The following is a 22920-nucleotide window of genomic DNA, read 5'->3' on the forward strand; positions in this document are numbered from 1 at the left end:
CAACATCCACCATGTCATCCTGAACCCCAGCAGCCTGTTTCCAGCTCCAACAGAAACAAATGCATGCTAGCAGAAGGTTAGGGCTGCACCATGCCAACCATGCATTGCTTTTGAAAGTGAAGTTAATGTCAGTGGGTCTGTAAGAAGAAATAATTCAGAAGCAAAAACTGTAAACTTTCACAACTGTAGTGTAATTGGAAAAAAAACCCAAACCCCTTCAAATTTAGCAGTCTGAGGATTTCTTTGCTATCCCTGAATTTTCCTATGATAATGCTACTATAGATTTTCTTTCAACAAGGACTAACCAGCCCTCTTTGTAAGGCTGTTATTGGTCTATTCTATGATAAGGCCACATTACTCAAACTCTCATCTTCAATAATTTTTTCATATATAAAAAGCCAACCTTTAAAGTCCTAGTCGCCCTTAATCAATGAAGTAGCACATCTGACAGTTGTACCTACCCTTCGAAAACAATACCAACGAGAGAAGAGCTGATGACAGCCTTGGATGCTAGAAGTCCAGAGTAACATGATGGCATCAGCAACACTTTCTGTCTTAAACAGAATGATGCACAAATTCAACTGCAGATAGTTACACCACTGAAAACGTACCCAAGTATAAGACCATTAAATCCTAAAAATATGTCCTACATTATTAATAGCACCATTCACTATTTGAGGACTGAATGTGAACTCTTCTATATTTTCAAAGGAATACAGACCACTTCTTCCTACTTCTGAAATTCATGGCTCCTGCTCTTTTCAGCTTCTTTTTATGGTTTAGACAGATACACACCAAAAGGTAAGATCTCCCTTGTCTTCCAAGTATGCTCAAGAACTAGTTCAGGATATCCTGTAAGTGAAGAGTTAGGCACTTAGGTACATGCCCCTTAAGTAGACTTCAGCAAACCACTAAACAGGCACTTAAGTAGACTCAGATTAGACTGAATCTAATCATGTGGTAAACGACTTCCCAGTATTCCTTGGTCATAAAGTCTAGGCTATTCATTTAAATGGGACATGAAATCTTAGCACAGTGGCTTATCACTCTCAAAGGAATCAGGTTTTCTGTTTTTACATCTAAGTTATACATTTTGCTCAAATAAAACAAAAAAAAATCCCCCAAGAATTAATATAGATTTCATTAACACAATTCTGAAAATGTTAACATTCACAGTTATTTTGGTCTTAATATTTTTCACATGTATACATTCAATCATACTGTGTTATCTTATTATTAGTTTTTTCTAACCACGAGTGCTGGGCAAATTGTACAACCACCAACTGACATTCAAGTAATACCACCCTGAGAAAATCTGCTGTTCTGAAGCTGCAAAAAACGTTTTTAGAATTAAATCCCACTCCATGTATAAAATAAATAGCAAAAGGCTGCACTGCAGAGGCACGATTTGACAGACTGCAACCAAGGAAGCAGCTGTTCTCACAACTACAAGTTTGTCATTGTCATCACAGATTTACTCAGGGTAAGCAGAGTACATGCAGGAAAAAAAATGCTTACCCCAGATAAGTGCTAGACATGTCACTGAAACCCACTAAACAGACCTCTGAGGACTCCAAGAAAAATCTATTTGCATATCCTCACGGCAATAGAGAATCTTCCAAACGAAAACTGCAAATACAACTTGATGCTCATGAGGCCATTCAAAGCACAGCCTCTGAATTCAAATCAGTACTGAAGGAACAATTCAGTAGAAAGGTCTCAGTACTAAGGACTTGTGAAGAAGGTGATTAACAGAACCAGTGGGTGAACAGATAGCGGGAAGCATGCCAAAAGGGATGGCATTTTAACACGCTCCTCTTGTCAGCTAAGAGATAGTTCTCTCATAGTCAATACAGGGTCCTAGGACAATCTGCCCACCCTTTGCAATGAGTGGTGTTAGTCGGCACTGGTACTAGAGATTTCCAGTCTCCTCTGCACAGAGCTGGCGTTTCTGGTCTGGTTGCCTTCACTTTTCTTCCAGCAAACAGGGTCTCCAAGGCTTCCAGGAGTTTTGAAAAATGCATCATGACATGCAGGACGAATGCTCTTGGGAGTGAGGGGAGCAGATGAAGGCTATTTGTGAAACAAAACCACCATGATTTTGTAAGGTGTTTTCGAAGCTTAGAGGCATGCTCTCAAACAGAAGACAGCTTGTAGACATTTAGCTCTATACCTTGCTACCACAGGGAACCACATCATACATTCTTTCAGAAGCTCCATGTGAAAAGCTACAGCCTTTGCCCCTTTTTATTCTGGACCTGTCCACCAGTACATCATTGCCAAAGCTGAGAGCCTCTATCTTATTGCTAACTTATTGTATTCACAACTAGTTTTATGCTTACACCAATCTTGTCCTTTAAATGGCTCTTTCCCTTCCTTGATGTTTTACTCTCTTTCACTATTTGTCAGATCTAAAATTATTCCCCTAGGCCCTGGCCACTTCTGTTTCAAGTGCTATCCTATTGTAACCTGTAATGTTAGCACCTGTAATGAGACTCACTGCCAAACAGCCTCTATTACAGATGTTTTCTAAAGGTCCAGCAAGTTAAACACGAAGTAACAGTCATAAAGCTTCCAAATGTTTGACCTATTTGTCACTGCAGATAGTTGTAAAGACCCAGGTAGCACAGTGTGACATGACTGGTTTATGTCACTCATTGTACTTGAGATGAGTCATCCCTCACTTTTGAGTTTCTTGGGTTTTACTCAAAAATCTAGGGTAGATTTTATTAAAAAATCTATGGTAGATTTAAAAATTATTTTTATAAAAAAGGTCAACAAAACTCTCAATCATTGTTTCCATCTGGTTCTGGGGCTGCTCATTGGCTTTCTCTGACTTAGTAAAGAGAGATCAAAACAGGGGCTGAGAAGGTAACACAGGACTTTGCTTAAGTGTTGGAACTAGCTGAATTCTGACCAACAGTCCTCCTGTCCACCTCATGTTTCTGTAGCCATTGCATAAGATACAATGGTGGCATGAAATAGGGAAAAAATACTGAGTCAGGTTTCCAGGGGGAAAATCCTGTCCTTTGTTTTAGCTCTATATCTGTAAGAGTTTTAAAGATTAAGACTTTTATGATTTTAAAATTCCTGTAAGATTTTTAAAAGTCAATACTTGGCTGTTCAGGGTTAGATGTGCTATGATAAGCTGCATCTTGAACACTGTCCCAAGCCCTGCCACCACTACAGATGGACACAAAACCAAAGTGGAAGACCCCAGCTCGCAGTGTGCCAACTTAACGCTTCGATATTGTCACCAGCTACAGCACAAGTTGCCTTTGGGCTTTTGCAGTGCTGTTTCATCTTTACTCAAACTACCTTTTTCTCTTTCTTACCTGCTGCAGCTTCAGAAGGGTCACTGGATGCCCCCCACACATAGGGGGGTCCAACTTAACAGCAGCACAAGATCTTGCAAAGACAGGACTCAGGTGCAAAGCAGGCTGAGCTGGCTGCTGGGGATCCACCAAAGGTGTGGGTGACACCTTGGGAGTGACTACTGTCGTGGTGCCTATGAAAACAGGCGCTGCTGATGCCAGGCCAGACGTACTGAAATTCATGGAGCTGGCAGCTGAAAAGGAGCCATCGGGAACTGATGAAAGAGGACTGAAGACTGCAGGGGAACAGACGAGAGGGCAGGAAGCCAGAGCTGCTGCTGGCACTATGACACAGGGGACACTCACAGAAGGTAACGGGCTTGCAGCCAGGCTGATACCACCAGGGGCTTGGTGTGCAGAGAATAAGAAGTTAAAATTGCTTAATCCTAAATCAAAGAGAGAAAAACCAAGGCATTAGTACAGTTAAACTGAAATTAAGCTACTTCACCTAGAACAGGAAACAGGGATGACAACAAAGAGAAAACTGTGACAAACATGAAAAAAAGAGAACTGTTCACGAGCTTCTTCTGCCTCATTCCCTTTCCCTACCTGTCTCCAGCTCCTCACCTTGCTGCCTGTTCACTGTATCTGCAGCCATTTACTTGGCTCCTACTAAGTACCAACCACACAGCTTGCTGTTTTCTGCTCCTAACTTCAATTACAAGCAACATCTTCACCAAACAAACTCTTTTTTTCACTAGAAGGAATCATATCCTCTACTAAATGGAAACACACACAGTGGCTTCAGTGAGAAAAAAAAAATCAGGTAGAAAACATTGCCCAAAAATGCTCATTTTCCTCAGGACAGATGAACAGAAACTGCTATTTCTCACTTTGACCCTCCAAAATAACGGGATCAACATTTGCAGACTGTCTCCTTTCATAAGTGAAATCCAGTAGACTCCACTCTGTGCCACAAGTGAGTCAGGCACTAAAGCAGTATTCATGGAGAACTGCCACACACATCTCATTCCCACACAACGGACTTCCACTCCACACAAACCCACGCATGCAAAATGGTGGTCAAATCCTCTTACAGTATTTCCAGCTACTGTGTCCCACAAGCAGGCCTGGCTATACTCCCAGTGCCTCAGTTTTTGTGGGGTTACCCTGATAATGCAGGTGACAAGACAGTACAAAGTTCATAGATGACTGAATTTCCCAGTCAGGGGAATGCTGCTGCACAATTCTGGCTGTCTTAACTGCCAAAACCAGACTTCCAGCTCCTGAATTTGTAACGCTGGATAGGTGCCTTTTTGCCTCACTTAATTCAAATTAATCTCTGTTAGTGTTTGGGCACCTCAGAAAAGTAACTGTGTTTTCAGAAAAGCAACAGTTCATCTGGAGTCAAAGAGACTTCAGAGTTATTAAACTGCTATGAAGAGCTGCTGACAGTTTTTGTGCCAAATACAGATCTATTCACCTCTCTGTAGGTATCCCTGTTTGAACAGATCAGTGAACCGATGCAGAATTTGAAGTGGCTGCCCTTACCAGCAGTAGGCTGAACATAAAGATACTGTGGAAGGAAAGGTTGACTGCTATTTTCTTCAGAGATTTGCTCTTTTCCTTGAGTGAGGTCTCTATTTTGAGAACATTCTTGCTTTTGAGAATCTAAAAGCTTGGTAGACTCCTTGTCTGTAGCCTCTGGTGCAACAGGGCTTGCAAAGTCAAGATGAAAATCTTCCAGATGCCCAGCGAATGTACAGACACTTCCTGGTGTAGTTTCTGCCCTGGGTGACTCAAAAGGCTTCTAAGTAAAAACAAAAGAGGAAGTCACGGGTCCAAACTGAACTGCAAAGGAATTGCACAAAACTGACCAGCCAACCATGAAATGTAAAAATTTAGTTTGAGGCTTTGAAGAGGAATCATATTGAATCTTAAGCCCTATGCTGTAGTTCACCTTCAGTACTTGGAAACACTAGGTAAGAAAAACATGAGGCTGGGGATTCCCTTCTCTTTATTGGTAAGAAAATGCACCTGTTTCAAATGGCTTGAACACTGAAACAGTCTTGATCCCAAGTCCCATTTTCAGTAGTAAACAAAACTCTGAAATAGATGCACTTCACCTTTACCACCACCTCCTCTTCTCCCTGTAGGCAACAGTAGGCTTGAGAGAGAAGGACTCAGGCTAGAGAAGAAGGAAAGTAAAAATCACACTTGCTATAGCTCAGTGGAGCAAGCAACATTACTGCTGTTTAGGAAACCCCAGACCAGAAGGGAGGAGTTAATCACACTGATTTCTCCCCTCTGGCAGGTTGTTCTGTTGAAGACAATGATCAGGACACTGATTCCAAAAAACAGATGAACATCACTTCACTATGCCAAGCAATCCAGTTTCTTTTCCCCTGGTAGCATGAAAACACCTCCAAGTTAATGCCTTGCTAACAGGAAGCCTAAATGTTAATGAAATTCACTTCCTTACCTTGGGTACTACAAGTGAGAGTGGAACATCACTCTCTTCCACGTTCTGCTTTTTAGCAGCTGGCTCTTTTTCATCTGCAGGTGCAGAGGGTGTTGTGCACTGGTGGGACCTGCGTTTCTGGCAGGCAGCTGGAGGTACAGCAGTTTGCTCTTCTGCACTCCTGTTTCCCACATCACCTGCACTGGGCAGGGTCTCTCTTAGGTTATTTTCCTGCAGACTGCCACACAGCACAAAAAGAGATGAAGACGTGAGGCACAGGAAGGGCTGGTTGGGGAGCAGGGCAGGTTTTTCATTTTCTGTTTTGGTGAGTGCTGGTGTGGAAATATGTAGAGCTCGGCTGCTGATGCTATTTCGCAATGAGAGGCTTGGCACATCTGTCTGAACCACAGGGAAAACTGCCTGAGGCAAAGGGGTGACACAAAAATCAGTGTCCCCAGGAACTGGAAGAAGGGAAAGAGGTGAACTTATGCTTGGGTTCCTTGCTGAACTTAATATTGTTTCTGTAGCTTTATTCCTAAAAAAAAAAAAACAGTAATGAGAAATAGTAAAACTTTTGGTCCTAACTGAACCCCCTATTTTATCCTTAAAAGCAAACAAATACCTTGCTAGACATAAGGATGGAGAAACTCCTCCCCCAAACCACTACTTTTACAGACTTCACACAGAAGGTCATTTTTTTATTATTTCTAATCATACAGATGCAGAGTTATCAGGTTTTCAGCAGAAGAATAATGCTTTTGGTTGCAGTTGACCAGTCAGTCATTCGCAAACAAATTCCAGTTAGGACAGACCCACTGATGATTTGCATAGTCTACCTAGACAACATGCCAAAGGAGGCAAGGATGTCCTACATAAGCACATAGGAGAAGAAGAATTACTGAAGCTAAAAGACAGTGGTACGAGTCAGGTGGGTATAAATTTGCCATGAAAAAACAACAAAACAAAAAAACAAACAGAAAGCCACACTGAGACCTATCAGCACTGAAACAGTAATAATGAGATCCTCTGGCAATCTTCTGTGTCAATCTCATCAATGCAATCTAGCCTTGAGCTGAAAATGGCAAGCGTGAAGTTGAAACTGGACATGAGTTGAGATAAACCTACCTAGTATCTTCCTCTACTCTTTGCCTGCAGACAGCTGGCAGATTTATCATTTTGGAGCCATGTTCATCTGAATTCACAACACAGGCTGCAAGAACAAACGAGCATTCAATTAATAACAGATATGTTTACCAAGCATATTTTGATACTGGTCATATAAAATAATTGGTGTGCTTTTTCTAGCCTGGTGCATTTTTATAACATCCACTAATCACCTAGGGCTGCAACCTGCAAGGCACTCAGAATTCAAAGTCCCACCAGAGAGGTGCTCAACATTTCAATTTCCTATAAAAAGGAACTATGAAATTGTTACAGTAAATTCCACTATGTAAGGAACCACAAAAACGGTGGATTTATCTATACCAAATTTTAACAGAAGAAAGTGCAGTATAGTTGCAGTTAGAGAACAAAAACATTTACCAGAAAACAAACTGCAGATTCAAGTCAGTATGGCTCAGATTCATCACATCTAACTTCAGGCCCTTGACTGGAGGGTCCAGGAGAGAAGTCTCTTCACATGGACAGTAGAAATAGAGGCACCTCCCAAGGATAAGTCAGGTATTTAATTAGGCTCATTTGCCCAATCAAGAGCCTTAAATTGGCAAGCCCATGTTTGGGCAGATCAAGCAGGATACAAAAGAAGGTGCTCCACTGGTAGTTACCTGGAGTCTCTTGAAGCGGGCTGCTGGGCTCAGAAATTACTTTCCTTCTGGTCCCTTCACAAGGCTGTGTGAAGTTAAATGAAGCACGATGTGTAAACCTTTGCTTTCCATTAGCACAGGCTCCTCTCTGTGTCCCTGAGAGAGGATTAGATGACGAGCTGTGCCCTCTTGGCTCATCTGTAGGTACATAATTTTGTACAACAGTCCTTCAGGGAACACAGCTAATGGCTCAGACTTCTGCCATGTTACCAAACTTGGCCACAGGAGGTAAACTCTGTACTGTCTCAAACCCTACAACACTGAGGCAGAACTAAGCTCAGTAAGCACTGGTAGGTAAGATAAAGGACCTCTCTCCTTTCCAATCCATGGCAGCTGCAGCAGCATCTACACTCTATTATGTGTTGTCAGAAGGAAGACTATTAAGATGGCATACACTATCCTTCACTTTTATTTGCTCCTGGCACTAGCCTGACCCAAATACCCAAAGACTTGTCTTTGCTCTGGCTTCCAGACAAAACATGAGCATCTTAGAGAGATGCTCTGGCCCACTGCCTCCTCTGCAGACAAACCTTTTACACAAGGGGATGTGTGCAAGAAACAGCTTTGCTTTACCTTGGTGAGTTCCCTCACAAAGAGAAAGACAACAATTCTGTCTAATTGTGACAGAATTTCTGAGATTTTTGCAATCCAGGAAAGCAGGGGACCCAGCTTTGGAGATGTAGACACTATCTGCCATTGTTCTATGACTCATACAGCTATGGAAGTCAAAATAAAAATAACAGCAAGACACAGAATCCTTCAATATCTCTCCAAAGTTTCAGCTCTTGAGTCTATAAGGGCAAATGTTCAGCAGCTAACAATCATGGGGTGGAGAATGAATGCTGGGTTGTTCTTTACACATAATACCAATCTTTCACCGCTTGGAAAGTGACTGTCAAAGAAAAATGAAAGGAGATGCAAGATACACAAGTTACCAGTCTCGCCAGGGAATTCCACAGGCCCGATCCACTTGAAGGCTGGTTTGCGTCCTCGCTCCTCTGTCACGTGAACTTTCGTGATTAAGCCTAGGCTGGTGAGAACATTTGCGATATCGTACAGTCTGCGTACCTTTGCTAGCAGGAAAGGGCAGAAACAGTCAACACTCGCACTTACAGTGCGTGTAGTGCACATTTACCTCCTAACTTCTTTCCAGAATATCACACCTTTCACAGACCAGGTAGGGGGTAAAACCCTAAACTACCTCCTATGAAACTCACCACGCTAGTTTCCACCAGCTTATCATTGCCTCTTCACATTTTGGCTGGTGAACCATCTTAGCAGCTCAGGTTTAAGCTCACGTACCTTGTTTTGATGGAAATGGGGTAAGAAGTGATTACATCACCAGCTTGCCTAGACAAGGCAGCTGTCTCCATGTGGGTGAAGATAAGCACTTGGGGGGCAAGAAGCACGAGTACACAGCTGGTCACAAGAGGACACATATTTATCATCCTAAAAATGTAACATCTGGAAAAAAATCTTTGTGACTTCTGTCACAAAGATCAATGTTTGAGATCAATAATATACCCACATGTTATCTTCCTCAACTTCTCACATCCTTCCTGGTACTTGGGGCTGAATTTTGAGACTGAAGTGCAAGTACTTTAATTTAGAAGTGCTTTAATTTTTTTAAATAAAAGTCTTTATTTTAGAAGAATTTTCCCATCTTGTCCAAGCAAGCAAAATACACTAACTGAAAACCAAACTGTGCTACCCAGCTGTGAGAAATTGCCAGAGTTAAAATTAGAAGCAACACATTTCTACAGAGAAGAAAATTAATCTCATTAAATTAAACAACATTTTTCATTTCATTAAGTTCCGAAAAATCACTCAGAACAGTACAAGAAACAGTTAAAGTATAAAATAAAATAAAATTTTAAAAAATCTTCATTCTGAAGCTAAAGCTTGGAGAGAATTGTCAAACTGACTCTTCCACCAGCCAAGCTTTGTTTACACATACTAGGATTTGCAATTAATAAACCCTCAAATCGCATTTCAGTGAAAGATTCCTGACCTGCTCTTGCCATTAGTTACTAGTGTCCCTCCAAACAAGCCCCTTTCCCTTCCTCACTGACAGACTGATTTACCCCTCAACAGTCAGCTTACTTTTAAATTTGCTGTGGTCCACTGTATCCTGGGTCTCTTCTATCAGGATCTTTGCTGCAACGTCCAAAGTGACTATCTTGGTCTTGGAGACAAGGAACAGCATGACAAACTTTTGGCTCATTATCCGCAACGACTTGTCCTTTCTGCTGTTTGCAGATGCTGTGTTACAAATAATACCCAAGCCTCTTAGCATGTCATCCATCACAGCTGAAAAACTATCAAGTAGGTTTGTCACACAAAAAAAGGGGTAAACCATTTCCTCATTGGGAAGCAGAAATCTTTTGAAAGCAGCAAATAACTGAGTAATGCAGACTGCAGTCTCTCTTCAAAAGGCAGTAAAAATCAAAGCTTGCAAAAATAGCTTTTAGAAAGCCAAATTCCAAAGCTATGTTGTTACATAGTTGTGTGCCACAATAATTTTGTGGTTCCAACAGACTTTGCAACTTAAAGCACTGTGTACTATATGGCCAGCATGAAAACAGCAGACAAGTGGAAGCTGGCACCTTCTGTAGGGATAAAACATTTACTGTCAGGTGTAAGTGGTGACAGAAGAACTGGAGAGCCTGGCAACAGATCCTGCCACTCTGTATGACAGAGGGAAAACTCTGTCCTGAGGCTTATGCTAGGGACAGAAGAACTGTCACCCCCATAGTGAATTCTGCAGCTCTTTGCAAAGAATACTTTTGTATTATCTAAATTGATTGCAAAGTGAGGGGGACAAGTCACATAGTAAACTGGAGAAAGAAGCCTGTGTCTGTGTATCACATTAGACACATTGGTTATCTTACCAGAGGTGCAGTCTGGTTCTGAGAAGTCCAGTAATTGACTGTCTTGAGAATCAGGAATAGTTTCCTTTTTCTGTTCCTGAAATTTGTATTCCAAGTCCTGCTCCTTGTGCTGCAAGAATGTCATTAGTTCCCCATACTGCAGCTCTCCCACATCTTGAAGCACTTTCAGAGTCTGGCCGAGGTTGTGTTTGCCATGCCAGCAGTACTGGTTCTTGGCCACACGGCTAACCAAATGCAGTGACTCCAGAACGTTCACTATATCATAAATTCGTCTCCGCTCAACTCCTGTTTTAAGAGGGGGGAAATAACAAAAAAACAGATACTCATCTAGTTTTAATGTCCCTAAATGCAGCAGGAATGCGTTCTCAGTGCCAACTGGGTCTACACCAATGGGAAATCTATGAAGTATGTCCAACTTGGGCTCAGCCTGATTTGTGTGTGTAAGGTTGGGGAACAAATAGTACATTGGTGACTCTGCTCAACTGCCCCAAGTAATTCTGTTCAGCACCATCTGAAACACAGCTGTTATGAGACAGTGCACTATACACTGGTGGCATCATCTGCACCAGAAATCCCTTACCAGTCAACACTGGTTGAGCAGAACAAGTGCTAGCCAAAGGGCAAGCTCCTGAAAGATTTCACGAGACCTTGAATCATCTGTAGAATATGGGTAACACTTCGCAGCCTCAAACAAATGTTACAGTAAACAATTTCTGAGTATTTCCAAGTACATGGAGAACTTGGAGTGAAAGATACTCTGGAAAAACAAGAGTGTTACACAAATCCTGGTGTCTGTCAGGCACCGTGGCAGCATGGCCCCCTCTCTAGTCTTTCTATAGATTTTCAGCAAACAAACATTTGCAGCAAAAGCTGTACTGCAACTCTTAATTGTTACGTGTAGAGCAGCAATATCAGCAGAAAATTTTGTCATCTCTGAAGCAAGCATGTACTGACAAGCAAAAAAGTTAAACCCAACAGGAGAGGAACAAATACACTAATGTCTTGGATGTAAAATCTCCCAAAGGAAGCTTTAAAACAAAGTTTCTAGTACTTAGGAAAGCAAAGTAACATCTCTCCCAACAGAAAACAAAGCACTGCTTGTGTTTGTATTTTCGCTAGACAAGGTTGGAGTATGAGCATCTCATGCAAACCCAGAAAGGAGTGTCTGCAAAATCTAAACCCCAATTTACAGAAGAAATATTTAACTATTTACTTCATCTGCATTCTCCCTCATTTCCACTTCCTATTACTAAGGCAAAAAATTGAGTATTTCAATGACTTTCTAACCAGTTGTGAAGGTTTGGGTGTTCCTCGCCCCCCCACACTTTAGAAATCACCCAGACTAGACTCAGCTGGCTCTGGAAACATGAATGAAGCTCATTATTTACAGCTAGCACAATATACAAGCAGATATTTACAGTATATACAGTTATAGACAGAAATACACAAAATAAAATGTAATACAGAAACACAACAGCCCTCCCAGAAACCTGAGTCCCCAGGAGGCTCTCAACTGCCCTTTCACCTTCTCCCTACCCCTCTCAACCTTACCCCAGTCCCAAAGAAGAACAGAGGTTTGGCCAGAGGTTTAGGAAGCAAAGCGCGTTAGTCCGAAATGGAGGGTGAGGTTAGAGAGATGCAGCTCAGCCAGCAGCCCGAGCGAGAGTGGTGCTGAGTGATTATCTGATGTTTTTACTTCTTGTTCCTATACTTCTCAGCAAGCCTGTGAGCGAAGCAGACATCACCACTGTTTTCTTTCCACAGCCTGTAATCTAGTTGTTCTAGTCTGCTTCAAATTAGCACACCAGTCACAGAGGACATCACTCTTCTGTTCCCTTTCTTCCCAAAATAGACACTTTTCAAATTTCCTACTTTTTTCTGTTAGATACCTGAGACCTAAATATTGATACATTTATTTGATTTAAGCACAGTTCTCTTAAGCACTTCCTAGCTAAAGGACAACCTCTCCAAGGACCTGGATCTTTTCGTTATTAGTGTGACCTGGCTGAGTTCTCTCTCCCAAGTTTCATTACTTCTCTCCGCTATTTCATTCATCTCTTAACTACGATCAAACCTAACAGCAGGCCCAGAAAATAGACCACTTATATCACCACCTCAATACAACACATTTTCTCCTACTCTTGCAGGTCTCCTGGCCACCCTCCCTCAAAAGAGAAAACCTAAAGCTAAGATAACTTTGATGAACCACATGATCTTGGAAGATACAGTGTGGGCACACTGTCAGTGAAGTCAGACAGTAAACCAGACTGATTTCCTTCACCCACTAATTTACAGTTCTTTCCCCAGGTATTCCATTTTGTCAGACTTTGTCATTTGTAAATCCTCCCTCAGAGAGTCTGCAACTTGTAACTCCTTCAGTGTTCAGAAAATCGAAAAATTAAAAATGCAACAGAGCTGGTACACAGCTGAAGGGAAGATCTGTCTACTAACAAACACTGTCAGAAAGCAGAGTTCAGACCAGCAGTGGTACCAAGCAGAAAAGACACTCAGGAGTATCGGGCATTGTGACCTCCTGATTGGTACGATTAGGAGAGCATCCAGACACACGGAAAGGCAGACCCTGAATGCACTCTCTAAGAAGGTTGATCTTCTGAAGGCTCTCCTGTTCTGTTACTCTAGGCGATCAGTTACCTCATTTTTGCAGGTATACATACCGAGAACTGAAGCCACTTCATCCAGAGAAATAGTAGTTTTTTCTGTTGACATCGGGTAACTTGGATAACGAGCTAAAAACTTTTGGCACAAGAGTCCTAAGCTTTTCTGTTTTCTGCTGGGCCTCTGTTTTTCAAATTCATCAACCATGCTGTCTTCTATCATATCATACTGTTAAAAAAGAAACGATCCTTTAGTGCAAAGCTTTAGAAGCAAGGCATAGCCAGATAAAGCATATTTCAGGTGTTAGCAATATTTGAGCTCAGACTTTCTAATAATGAAAAAAAAAGATTACTCATAAAGAAGCAGTTGTAAGACTGAATACCCAGGACTAGCAGATGGTAAGATCCTGCTTGGAAGGAATATTTCTTTTTGAGAGGAGCGATATTCCCTCAAACACCTCTGCATCTAATAATCCAGAAGCAGTACAAGCCATCAGAGTCCCTCTTTCAAGAGCTTTTACTGCCCTTCACATTGCCTTTATAACTTTAAGAAACAGGGGGTTGGTGGGGGGTGGGGAGGAGACATGATGGTAAGAGACTATAAAAGGCACCAGCCAGTCTCTGAACCTCACTCAGCCAAGCTGCTAATTTGGTGAACTCTGTAGGCTTTTCTGCTCCTGCATGGAGAAGAAAGAAAACAACCAAAGTATGATGGCAAGAATATATGGAGAGGTATGTTTGTTTATTATAAAATAAGAATGGTGGATTTTTTTCTGCATGGTTTTAAAAAAAAGGGGAGAGGGGGGAATCTTGTCCTCTGGCAAAGAAAAGCTGAGAGTGGAGGCAGCTGTTGAAACTCATATTTCCTTGATTATGATATCTTAATTGTCCTTTCCTGGCTGTGACAAAGTGACCTCGTGGCAGGCTGTTGATTTGAGTCAATTACTTTGATTTTTTTATGATATGGAAATAGTAGCACTCTTACAGTAACACTTTTACACCTTTTCTAAGCTAGCTTTCTGCATGAAGAAAATTAAGTACAAGCTTTATTAACTAGAAAATATGTGAACTCTTTTATAGTTGCCCCCTCCACAAAAAAAATGCTATGCAATCTTAGCAGACTTTAACATCAAATATTTTTCTACTAACAGGAAGCTCTGTTAGGAATTGTCTTTAGAGAACTGATCATTCCTTTATGACTATTTAAATTGGAGAGTTCTTCCGACTGTTGCTGTAGGCAGTGTGCAACTTACACTCATATGAGTGATCTGCACCTATTAAATAATGTAGGACCCCAGAAATATCTTCCTCTGACTGAAATCAGCAGAGAAGTGATTGGAACAAAAGAAAATTCTGAAGGAAGAAAACTGTAATAATGTGTAAACTTGCCTGAGTTTTGGCAAGTGAAAATGTTCAGAACACTTGGCCATACTGTTTGACTACTGCTTTGTGGGCTGGGGTGGAAAAAAGGAGAAAGGTTTCAGCTGAGCATTCTGTAAAGCTTCTGTGGACAAGGTGTAAGATTTCAAAAGCATACTGAAAAATATGCCCTCCCAGTGTTAAACTGCTTTTGAAAATGCTGCCTGCTTAAAATTGATCTGACAATTTTCTTTCTAATGCACTTCAGAAAGTAGTGTCAGTCTAGTCCATGTGGTGGTGTTAGGTCATAGGCTGGACTTGATGATCTCAGAGGTCTATTCCAGCTTCAATGATTCTGTGAAATGACCTTTAAGCTTTAATTCCTTTAAAGAAATATTCAGGCTCTTGTGGGGTTATTAGTAAGACAGTTCTAGTTTTTGAAAGTCCCACTGTTCAGCCAGTGCTGTGGAGGCGACTGTGCTTGGGAGCAAAGGACCAGCTGGAATTAAAATGAAGCACAACTTGAGGAAGGTCTGAGTCTAAATTGAACATAAGGTAACCATATTCTGAGTCTCACCTGTAATGAATCAGGTGTGTCACTCTGGTCACTGTTTTCTATAGGTCTGAAGAGCTCTTTCTTCTTTTCCCTGTCTCTCATATCAGGACTAGCAGCACTAACAAGTATCTTCAGGTTCGCAGTGGGGGTCCAGGGATCAGGCTGAGGTCTGTCAATGAGCTTTACAGGTGTAATTGGATTTCTTTCTGGGGTGCAGCCTTTTTGCTTTGATAAATCAACTGGCTCATTCTTAATGGGAGTCTTTGGAGCCATCCTGGATCGATCAAGTATGTTTTCCTATTAAACGGAAAATTATTTAGACACATCAGGAAAGAAAATAATCCAACATTTGATTTCATTGCTCTTACAAAGGTAATGTAGTGACTTGTATTTAGTGCAGTTCTTCTGCCTTTATTGGAAGCAGCAAAATGCTCTGCACACTATTGTACTGGAGAGGCAGTGTGTATGGGATATCACCCTAAATGACAGAACCTGAGGTCAGTCAAACTTGTTTGCTTTTCAGTCTAGCTGTGGCTTTTTTGATGTTGGTCTCAAACTGTGCAGGTTTCTTACTCAGATTACAATAATTTAATTTGCTTTCAAAATCTTCCATGACAACTTTGAGGCTGAATATTGTTACTATAGTGGGGGTTTTGTGTTGCAAGAAGTCTAGTTCTGAACTGAAAAGGAAATGTGAAGTTACTATTGGTTTACTCTAAGAGCTTTTCCAAGTCACGTTGGCTGTTTATTTGGAGCAATTCAGCTAGCACTTAGCTGATGCAGATATTTAAATAGGCGATTCAAAAAATCATCTTACTTGATACAGCCTAAGCAGAAAGGAATTCTAGTAACAACTGAAGCACTTCAAAGTAGAAACACACTTGGCACATCAAAAGTATTGTGCCCTGAGCACTCATGGTGAACACTCCCGCATACATCCACTTATGAATTGCCCAAAAGGATGTAATAAATGTATCTCCTTTTAATTGCTAAAAGTTAGTCAGTTTAAACTTATTACACTATGATAAACAGAGGTCAACTTTGAGGCCGTGCTACTTCTTAAAATATATGTTCACATAGTGTTGGCACATAATGTATTGCAATTTCAGATTTGGCAGTGAATCAACACTTTGTCAAGGAGCAATTCTGCCTTCCCCCTCAAGTTCCTGCTCACTATGGCTAGTGTTAATGGAACTGCAGCAAGGACAGCTGAAGCAACTCGCTGTTCTACCAGTTCAAGTTTATCTGTTTGTACAAATATCACAATAAAAAAAACAGTGGCACTACAGTACATCTTTCCCGGTCACCTTCTCTTCTCCCAGTAGCTGCAGTGCTCTACGAACTCCTAGCTGTGTTCCATAGAACTGCAAGGCCAGTTGGTAGAAGTATGAGATTGACTGATTTGAGCAGAGACGGCTTACAAAAGCAAGGACAAGAGCTGGCTTCATGAACCTAGTATATCAGCAGGAGTTGTAATAACTATCTGAGATAATAGGAGATGAATCTGACTGGAACTATGTGATCTTGGGAAGTCATGAATTGAGTCTATTTCAGAAGACATTACTAAGCAAGGCATGCCCTAAGTTAGACGTCCTATCTCCTAGCTGGTGAGGGAAGAGATCTACGAGCCTGTTCCTTGCTGCGTGTCACTGCTTACCTGGTAACACCACTGTATGACTACAAGCATACTTCTCCTGGCCAGAGGGCAAGCAGAGTGGACATATGCATCCTCATGCTCAAACTGCTGCTAAGTAACAGGACTACACCATTCCCATGACATGTCAGGCCTCCTGGGATGCTCAACTGCCATGTGAGTTTCGCTTAAGTGAAAGCCAAATACTTTCCTGGAAACAAAGCCAGCGTGTATTCACTTTGCTTGCTGACAACAGTGGCGTGGCTCACCGCTATTTCACTGGATTGTCTCGTAACAGTAGCGTCGGACACCTCTGTGCTTCGAGAGGTAAGACGCACATGTATCTGTACGATGTATAGACCAACACGGCAGGGCAGATCAGGTGTGCTGGTCCAAAAAGCAGCACCCCAAATGTCACCAGCGGAAAGGAGCGGGAAAGATATCGGGAGCATAGGCCTGACCGCCCAGCCTTACCCACCTCCAAGCCGCTCGGCCCGGGGCTCTGTACACCCAGCACGCACAGGGCCGGGGTACCGCAACCCCAACCCGCCTCGGGCGGCGGGATGGCCAAACTCCCTGCAGTTCCGGCCGCCCCCCTGGAACTTCGCGCTGCGCCCGGGCCGCCGTGACGCTCTGCACCGGGAGAGGCGAAGTAGCGTGTGAGGGGATCTTGCGGTGCTGGAGACATACAGATCGATCCTTCCCGCTCGCCCCCTGCGCCCGCTCACCTTCTGGGCCGCCTCGGCGCGGCCCCGCCGCCCCGGCCGGCCGCTCGCCAGGTCCCGCAGCGATAAGACGTTCACCTCCATCTGCAAAGTGAGAAGGCACTTTTATCCTGGCCCTTAAGAAAAGCCGCTCCCACCCCAGGTCAGAGCTCCCGTCCACAGCGGGACGCAAAAAATGCGCGGCGGTTTGAGACTTCGCTCCCGAAGAAGGGGGCACAGTGTCCCCGACCCCGCGGCGGGTGGCGCGAGAGCCTCACCTGGGCGGCCCGGCGGGCGGGGGCGCGGCTGTGCGCGGCTCCCGCCGGCACCCTCAGACAGCGCTCCACAGCCCGGCCAATCGGGCGCGGCCGCCGCGGGGCCCGGCGAGCGCCGGCCAATGAGCGCGCGGGCAGGCGGCGCGCGGCAGCCGGGCGCGGGACGGAGCTCCCGCCCGCGCGGGGCAGCCTCGCTCCTGTCTCTTGGCGCGGCCGCCGCGGCCCTGCCCCTCCCCCGCCCCTCCCGCTCCCGCCGCTGTGCCGCGAGCGCCAGGCCGGCCGCGGCGGGCGGGAAAGGACCTCCCGGGGGCGTGTGGGGCCGGGAACGGTAGGGTTGTCTCCACCAGAGGGTGTCCGGGCTCCTGTCGCGCCGCTGCTGCGGCGGGCCAGTTGTTGATCTAGAAGGCGCTCCTGCCCGGCGCCGTTTGAATCAGGCCTTAAAACTCTGAGTGGGGGAGGAAGGGCTGAAGAACTGTCAGGCGGGTGCAGCCTCTGCCGCCGGCGGACTGATGGCAAGCAGCAGCCCGGGCAGCATGGGTGGACAGGCGGCGGACTGGGCGCTGGGGTGCTCGTTACGGGGCTTTCGTTGGCAGCAGCTCCCCGTGCGAGGAGCCTGAAGCGCAGCCCTGGGCATCCTGAACGGGATGTAGTTATTTGCTGGTCCCGTGAAACAAGTCAGCTGCCGGGAAGATCCGGCGAGCAGGCACTGGGGAGCGGTCTGGACACAAGAAACTGCGGGATCCCTGAGTCGATATGCTGCGTGGCGCTCTCTCCCTTGGGAGCTCACAGCGTACCGAGATAGAGGAAAAACTAGGAGAGCATCTGAAATCCAGGCAGTCTGTGGAGCTGTGCAGTCATGAGTGTTCAGTTTGTCCCATTTTTACTATGGACACACAGTGTTACAAAGAGATGATGAAGTAATGGACAGTATAATAGTCTTTTTGCTATACAGGACTATTTCGGACTTGAAAGTGGTCACTTTAAATTTGAGCGGTTTTGGAGAAATTTCCTCCTTGCAGTGTACTTAATTTCGTTTTTTAATTTGGCTTGCTTAAGTTGCTTTTTTTGTTGTTATGCTACTGATGAACATGGTGCTTCATTATTCCTGTCTTGATTTGTCATACAACAATTTCACTCTTAGTATTGAGTCTTCCTAGAAGAAAAACTCCAATACACAGTTCTCATAATTTACAAAAATACTCAATTATTAATTTTTGAGTAACAGAAAAAGATTTTTTCCAATAAGAATGTAGATTACTAATAGATATGAATTATTTTGCATTAACTTTATTTACTCTTAATCTACTCTAATTTTTATTTTTCAGCAATTTCAAGTTGAATTTGTTGAAGAAAATGGCATATAAACTCCTAGAGAGCCTCTTTTTATTAAAGAAAAAGAAAAAAGCCTTTTCTGCTTTTAAGCCTTCGTCTTTCTGTTTTCTAGAGGAAGAGTAATTCCATAATTGCAAACTGTGTCTCTCAGTATGTATTTGCATCCATAGCAGTTATATAGAATGACACATCTAATGAGTCACCTATTCATGATGCTGTCACTCAACAGGAGCTCTGAAAACAGACTCATGGTAATTGGGAGATATGCAGAGTCATGGAAAAACTAAACAAGAATCTCATGACACAAACTGATGTGCCCAAGCATGAACTCCAGGCTAAGAACCTTCTTGTCTGCTGAACCCCCAGGGATAGGAAATTGCCATCTGGCCTCTTTAGTTGTATACTTAACTAAATCAACATAGAAAAATGAATTCTCAGACCTTTCTGTTAGATCTGTCACAGGCAACTGAGTATCCACGGCCAATTAATACAATCTGTGATAAAGCTCTAAATGCTGTGAAAGTTTAATGTGTCTACCTGCATTTGTATTTCTAACAGACTTTCTGGTTAAGAGCTTAGTGGGTGTTCAGAACCTTAGGATTTGAATCACTATCCATGACTTTTGAGCAGAGACAGCTCCAAGGTTCTTCAGGGTACTCATTACAGTCTGGCAGAGCAGAAGTGTTTACTACCTGGACTGCTTGCACCCTAAAGCACTGCTTCAAGGCTGTAGTGTGGAGCAGTACAGGTACGCTCCTTCAGAGCTGTCCCTGAGGTAATAAACAAGCACTGAGTTGGTTCTGTAGAGAGCCACATGGTGTGTCTTCACCTGCGGTGAGGTTTGTCTGTAATTCAGATAAATGGCCAATAAGCTACAGAGTAGAGCTGACTATGTGAAGTCTGTACAGCTTCGTTTTTAAAAATAAAGGCAGCAGAAGCAATGCTTCAGCGCTGCATTTGATACATGGTTGGGGGTTATTTGACCTGTGAAGGAATGACAATGTTTAGCACCTTCCAGGGGCACACCCTGAATCTCTTGCTGTCTGTAAAGATTTAATATTATGCATACAATGCATATTAAGGGAAACAGAAGCTAGCTGATACTTATAGTTGGACTGTGAAGACTGTGATTTAGTGAAATTTCCTCCCTGATACGAAAAGAGGGAGGTTCTTGGAAATTAAACCAAAATACATGTGTGTAATGATCCTGCCAGGGCTGGAGAATGGGATAACATTGTTATCCTATACATTTTGTGGGATATATTATATTACAGAGATTATCTTAAAAAATTCTCTAATTATGTTTCAATTTCTCTGATGTTTGTAAGCCAGTTCTAACATTGTCCTCTTTCTCTGATGTATGAATGTGAATAATTTGGCAGGAGCCAACCAATGCCATAAAAGCAAGACTAGAACCCTAGCCTAGTGGGGTTAAAAATGCCAATACAGAATGGAGCTGTAAGTCTCTTAAATAACAACTGAGTACCATTTGTCTGATGCTCAAGATGTGTCCTACAGCCCTTGCGAATCAGCTGTGGAACTGCTAGGAATTTGCTGCATTGTAAGACCTGACTTACTACCACATCAGTTGCAATGCAAGAGATTGGATATTAATCTAGTTTACAAGACAAGGAGGACTACCTAACCTCCAGACAGCTGCTCTTTGTGTTTCCGTTTTCGCATTGCTTGCTTCAGTACACTATGGGGAAAGTCAGAGGGAAATACCCTCTCTGGTCAACCAAATACCCAAGTGAAATCTTTAATTTTTTTTTTTAAATTTTAACTTAACACATGGCTGCTTAAGCCCAGGTGCTTAAGTTCATATGAAACAAGTGGGGAATGAGACTTCCCTGCTAGAGTCTTTGGGGTATGTTTTGAGCAATGCTTTACTAGGAAGATTCTCAAATTCATCTTTATCCTTTTAGGAAAACATAGCAGACATAACACTACCTTGTCTGGCATATAACCAGCATATCCCCTGTGGGGGAGATGATAGCAAGCAACGGGAGAAAGCACAGAGGAGGAAAACACTTAGACTGGGTCTGGTTAGGCCTACTGGCCACAATTAACTTGTGTAAAAACACTCGATATCCCTTTTATTAAATACTCTCATGTACAAACATTCTGTCAGTTACAAGAAGGATACCAGATGCAGGGAGGTTACCTTGAGCCAAAGTGTACAACACCCATAGTTAGTGCTGATGAGTATAGAGAAACATAGTGGCCATGTTAGACTAGGTCAGCAGTCTGCCCTGAGTAGTGCCATGTAACACAACAAGCAGTAGCAAACATTTAAGGAAACTGCATAAAATCAGAATTTACATTAAATGATCATTTCCCTGATCATTCTTCCCAGTTCCAGAACTTTCTGAGCAAGTACTTCCATCTGGACTGTCATGTTGATCAGCCATCTCTGAACTTGGCCTGCACAAAGCCTGTTTTAAACTCACCTATGCTTTTGACCATCTCAATGTTCTGGACTAGCAGAAAAAAGAAAACAAGTTATGCAAAATAATTCCATAGTGTGGAAAATATTTTGCTTTGAAATATGCTGCCTGAATACAAAGGTTTTCCTTACATTAAGCTTCATGTTAAAATACTAAAAATGAGCAAATAAAAGGTCTGCTGTGGTATCCCACTATGGAATTTATCTCCAAGCATGTGAATGTACCAGCTGATTTGCAGGGGTAAATTGCATGTTTATGTGGCACTGCTGTCCTTATTCCCCAAAGCCCTCTACAGTGTATGAATGAGGTGCTGTGTTTGAACTGCAGTGTGTGCAGTCAGAGGCTTTGGGAGTTCAGCTTTAAGCATGGAATTAATCACTTTCAGCTCTTTGATAATTATCAAAGCTCCATGGCCTCTAGTAGTTGTGTGAAACCTCTGAACACACCTGCACTACAGCTTGCTGACATAGCTGGCAACTGTCTGAAATGGCACAGCACTGTTTTCCTCTTGAACGGATGGAAAACTGCAAAAAACAGGTAGTCAATCACACACCTTTGAAAAGTCACTCCTTTCCAGTGCAAGCACTGAATGAATTGCTTATTCAGCGTGCCCAGTGTCCTACTGATGGCTAGCTAGGAACGCAAGTGATTAGGCTCAGTGTAATGGCTGCCTTTTCAAAAGGGCATACAAGAACTGACTTTACTGGCACTGCCTACACTATTGAAAAACACAGCAGCTGGCCTAGTGTACTGGCACCAAACCTTAGATGGAAACCTCTGCTTGGGTTGGCTTTTTTTTTTTTTTTGGTCTGAATACCAAGGATGGGTAAATATAAGCCCAGGGCTTACTTTTGTTACCTGGTGAAAATTGTTAACAATGTAGTGTCTCTTTTATATTTTTTTTCTTTTTAAAATGGCCAATACAAATGAGAAATTTTAAAACGCTCAGGAGAGTTCTTAAGGAACCATCTGTTCTCACTCAACAAATATCATAGAATCACAGAATCAGCCAGGTTGGAAGAGACCTCCAAGCTCATCCAGTGCAACCTAGCACCCAGCCCCATCCAGTCAGCTAGACCATGGCACTAAGTGCCCCATCCAGTCTTTTCTTGAACACCTCCAGAGTGTAAGAAGGTAGTAATGGAGAAATGTTAGCAGATACATTCTGTCCTTTTTCACGTTGGGCTTTGTTTCAGATTAGGCTTGCTGGCTCTTTCATTGCTGTACCAACAAAAAAACCTCGAAAAATCCCAAACAACAACAAAAAAAAATTAAAGCCAGTGGAGTACCTGGATATCTAAAGTTTGGAAGACTCTCCAGAATGGACTCTGGAGGTTAGAGGCTTATACTCCTGTTAGAGAGTTCAGGTTATTTTGGAACAATGGTTAGACCAACCTGCCTCCAAGATCTGACCTCCTTTGCTTTTTAGGAAGATATGATTAACAGCCAGTAAGACAACTTGGTATCCAAAATCCAGTCTTTTATTTCTAATCAGGTTAGGGCCAGGGAA

At 42.9% G+C, this 22920-nt stretch overlaps 1 protein-coding gene and 1 long non-coding RNA gene across 2 annotated transcripts; one reads left to right on the forward strand and one right to left on the reverse strand.

The window, feature by feature from the left end:
- Positions 1 to 1103: 1103 nt before the first annotated feature.
- E2F7 (E2F transcription factor 7) lies at positions 1104 to 17484 on the reverse strand. Its single transcript, XM_064166362.1, has 12 exons — positions 17381 to 17484; positions 15041 to 15316; positions 13165 to 13333; positions 10490 to 10774; positions 9702 to 9860; positions 8534 to 8671; positions 7560 to 7736; positions 6901 to 6985; positions 5797 to 6310; positions 4866 to 5124; positions 3336 to 3760; positions 1104 to 2073 (listed from the first exon to the last, which is right to left on the reverse strand). Exons 1-12 carry the CDS (start codon positions 17459 to 17461, stop codon positions 1897 to 1899), a joined length of 2745 nt encoding a protein of 914 aa, XP_064022432.1. The 5' UTR covers positions 17462 to 17484; the 3' UTR covers positions 1104 to 1896.
- On the forward strand, positions 13745 to 17572 carry LOC135187556 (uncharacterized). Its single transcript, XR_010307366.1, has 2 exons — positions 13745 to 13836; positions 16129 to 17572. It is a non-coding gene; the product is annotated as an uncharacterized LOC135187556 (long non-coding RNA).
- The last annotated feature ends 5348 nt before the right edge of the window (positions 17573 to 22920 follow it).

Source organism: Pogoniulus pusillus, chromosome 27 (assembly GCF_015220805.1).
Source record: "Pogoniulus pusillus isolate bPogPus1 chromosome 27, bPogPus1.pri, whole genome shotgun sequence".
Taxonomy (NCBI): Eukaryota; Metazoa; Chordata; class Aves; order Piciformes; family Lybiidae; genus Pogoniulus; species Pogoniulus pusillus.

Coding starts and splice junctions, on each gene's coding strand:
- E2F7 (XM_064166362.1), bottom strand. CDS start 17,461: ATGGAGGTGAACGTCTTATCGCTGCGGGACCTGGCGAGCGGCCGGCCG. Junction 8,672..9,701: donor GGACCACAGCAAATTTAAAA/GTAAGCTGACTG, acceptor CTTTCCTGCTAG/CAAAGGTACGCAGACTGTAC. Junction 6,986..7,559: donor CCCGCTTCAAGAGACTCCAG/GTAACTACCAGT, acceptor TTGTTCTTGCAG/CCTGTGTTGTGAATTCAGAT.